Raw genomic sequence first — 3,419 nt, forward strand, 5'->3', positions numbered from 1 at the left:
ATGTCACTTTGGCATGTAATATGCAAAACTCTATCTAGTACGTAATATATAAATCTTATTTACTACTCAAAAGGGGGGGGGGGGAGCTTCCCTATCAGAGATTTAAAAGGCATAAACCCGGGACCTCTAATTAAGGGTGAACTGATCTCATCCATCTATCACACTCCTTGATGGTGTATAGAATGATAATAGTTATTATTCCTTCAATTATATTTTATATGATAATTCTCTTCTTTTGGTCTGTTCGAGAAAATGACTAAAAAGAAGAATGTGCAAATTTTTTTTTTTTTTTTGTGTTTCTTAACTTTCACCCGTAGTCAAATACCATTATATAAAATGAAACGAAGAAATAATAAATGTCTGTCAATCCCCACCATCTTTTGTGGTTTTATTTAAAAAATTTGAATAAATAAATTAACTTTACACGACTTAGAAATTTGTGATTAACACAAAAATGATCATAAACTATTCTTGAAGTCTTAACAGAGAAGAACTATATATCGTTCATCCTTCGTTGCAACAATTAACATACAAATTCAGCAGCAACAGCCATTAGAACTTTGTCACTCTTTTTGTCCATGAAAAGAACTAGCACTCTTATTGTCTCTGTCAATTATTTTATGTTCCATAGATCAGAAAGGGTTACACTCTTTATGTAGTTACAATGGTTTAAATTAAAACTCGAAAGTGATTAGTGAAAAACAAAATAAAAAAAACTATTATGCTAAAAGTGGACATATATGAATGTTATCCTCCAAAACTGGCGATCGATTACGCGACTAAGGTACAAAAAAAAGCTCTTCAGATTAATGCACAACTTGCTCTAATATTGAGCTATGGCCGACGCTGCTGCTCTCTTAATGGCTGTCACATCATTTCTGTAAACCATTTTGCTCCGATTATTTTCGCATAAAAATTTACCCACAATCTTTATGCTCTGTCCCATCACCATATTCTTCCAAATTTCCTCGGCTTCTTCCTCTGCATTTCTCTGTTTCCTCCTAAAAACTTCTGTTGCATCTAATCTTTGAATTTTCCATCCCTTAACATTTATGAGTCTCTTTATTTTCTCTAGTTGCTTACTTGCTAGTATACAGTTATTGATCTTCACTTCATTAATAGCTTCTTTTAGTAGCCTCTCGCGCGTCTCCACGTCAACAGAATTTGATAATTCAGCTCGAAAATAACTATCGAATTCTGGTACGCCAATTGCTTTACGTATGCCTTTGGTATAATCTGTGTTTTTTGGATTGAACATGCTTCTTACTTCGTCAGTCATACCTTGCTCCATCATTTTGTCCACTCGTTCGTACAAAAATGAATTTAGTACGTTCATGGACACATCGACCCATAGGAAACAACAATCATACCTCGTACGAAAATTATGAGAGTTGTCGTGGACAAGCGCCTCGATAAACGAATTGGAACCTCCAACGATGATCGGAAGTTTACCGCGGTCGGTTATAGAGTTAACTGCAAGTGAAGCCATGTTGCAGAAGTTTTTGGTGGTGAATTCTTTGTAAGGATCAATTACGCCTAGGAGATGGTGTGGTACACCACAACGTTCTTCTTGTGTGATTTTGTTAGTGGCAATATCAAGACCTTTGTACACTTGTATTTTGTCGGAGTTCACTATTTCTCCTCTGAATTGAGTGGCTAAGTCTATTGACAGTCTTGATTTTCCGGCGCCGGTGACTCCCATCACAAACACAACCTTGTCCTTTTGAGGCAAATTTCGCAAAGTTGGCCATACTTGTTTGCACATTAGTGAAGAGTTTCTCATCCCAATCATACTAGGACGATACCAATTGTGCTTCAATCTCAAACAAGTTCGTCGTAAAATGGGTACGGATGGGAAGTACCTTATAGATGGAAATGCGGCAACTTGACAATGTGTTTGTTATAAGCGCGTTTTGGAGAAAGAAAAGGTTCTTTGAGGCTTTGGGTGGTAATTAATGGTTTGTCAGCCTTATATAATGGCTCTGAGCTTCAAAAAGCTAAATGGAATACTACAAAAAATCACCATACAATGATATACCAAATGATTGATTGATATAAAAAAAAAAAAAGTGTCAATGGTAGGACCCATTGGTTGAAAGTGGGTTTAAAGTAGTCTTTCTGAAAAAATAATAATGTAAAAGAAGAATTATCTTAACTAGTGTCCTCCCAATTGCTTAAATTAAAAAAATAATTGACGTGGGCGAAGTGCACAAACAATCATTTTTAAGGTTGTTATTTAGGAACTGATATTTATGTCCCGAAAATTTAAACTGAAATTCAGAATGAATTGGCTAATTCTTAAAGAGCAGTCCTTTCAGAGTGACTACTTGGTGCAATTTCCACTATATAATCTAGGGGTGTTCATAAAAATCCGAAAACCCGAACCAAACCGAAAACCAAACCAAACCGACTAAAAAAATAGATATTTTTTGGCTTGGTTTGGTTTTGGTTTTGAAATTTAAAAACTGATCAAATTTGGTTTGGTTTTGGTTTTAATTAAAAAAACTCGAACCAAACCGAATATAGGAGTAGCTATTTTAAATTTATTATTACACCTATATGTATGTATACTTTTATACAAAGTTTTAAATTTTTTATAGTAAATATTAATCGTTTGCACTTTTAGTACAGTTCTTTACCTTTACATTCTAGTTTAATTGGTAGTTTTCTTTTGTTAAGTATAAGAATCTATTTCATGTTAAAAATAATATATTTTTAATTGAGTCTTTAAATTATTCATCACTATTCGATTCAATTATCATCAATATATCTTGGTAAATAATAGATTTCTCAAAGGGCAATTAATTTGATAGTGTTACGTTGAAAATGTGGTCGCCGAAATGTGTGTTTGGTAGTGTATGTCTTATATTTAAGAAAAAACCGACAAATAACCGAAAAAATCGAAAAACCGACATAAACCAAATCGAGAAAACCGACTTAATTTGTTTGATTTGGTTCTAATATTTGAAAAATCGACTTATTTGGTTTGGTTTCTTTTTATGGAAAAATCGATCTAAACCGAACCATGAACACCTTAATCTATGTATACTAACAAAGGAAAAGTGAACAGATCCAACCAGCTATTTGTATAAAGATTCCAAAATAAAACTTTTTCACAAATTTATTTTTTAAAATTAAACTAAAATCAAATTCAAACGCCACCCTAGTGTTTCTGCCTTTTCAATTACTACCTTTTTTTCTTTGGCTTTTCGTATTTGAGTTTTTCTTGTAAGAGGCCTTTTTTGGACACTGTGGACGGTGATACAGTAGGTACCTTTATTCTTATACCAAATAAATATTACGAATTTCATATGTAAGCTATTTTAGCCGTGAGTTATGAAAGGTGATATAAAATTAAGTTTGATAATAAATAATTAGTTCTACTTGGAATAAATAATTGTGGAGTAACTAATAGTTGT

The 3,419-nt window shown here is 32.9% G+C and overlaps 1 protein-coding gene across 1 annotated transcript; it reads right to left on the reverse strand.

Annotated features, from left to right (window-relative positions):
* Positions 1-785: 785 nt before the first annotated feature.
* LOC104231418 (adenylate isopentenyltransferase 3, chloroplastic) lies at positions 786-1,929 on the reverse strand. Its single transcript, XM_009784416.2, has one exon. It carries the CDS (start codon positions 1,790-1,792, stop codon positions 824-826), a length of 969 nt encoding a protein of 322 aa, XP_009782718.1. The 5' UTR covers positions 1,793-1,929; the 3' UTR covers positions 786-823.
* Between the last annotated feature and the right edge of the window lie 1,490 nt (positions 1,930-3,419).

Source organism: Nicotiana sylvestris, chromosome 9, assembly GCF_000393655.2.
Source record: "Nicotiana sylvestris chromosome 9, ASM39365v2, whole genome shotgun sequence".
Lineage (NCBI taxonomy): Eukaryota > Viridiplantae > Streptophyta > Magnoliopsida > Solanales > Solanaceae > Nicotiana > Nicotiana sylvestris.

Coding starts and splice junctions, on each gene's coding strand:
- LOC104231418 (XM_009784416.2), bottom strand. CDS start 1,792: ATGATTGGGATGAGAAACTCTTCACTAATGTGCAAACAAGTATGGCCA.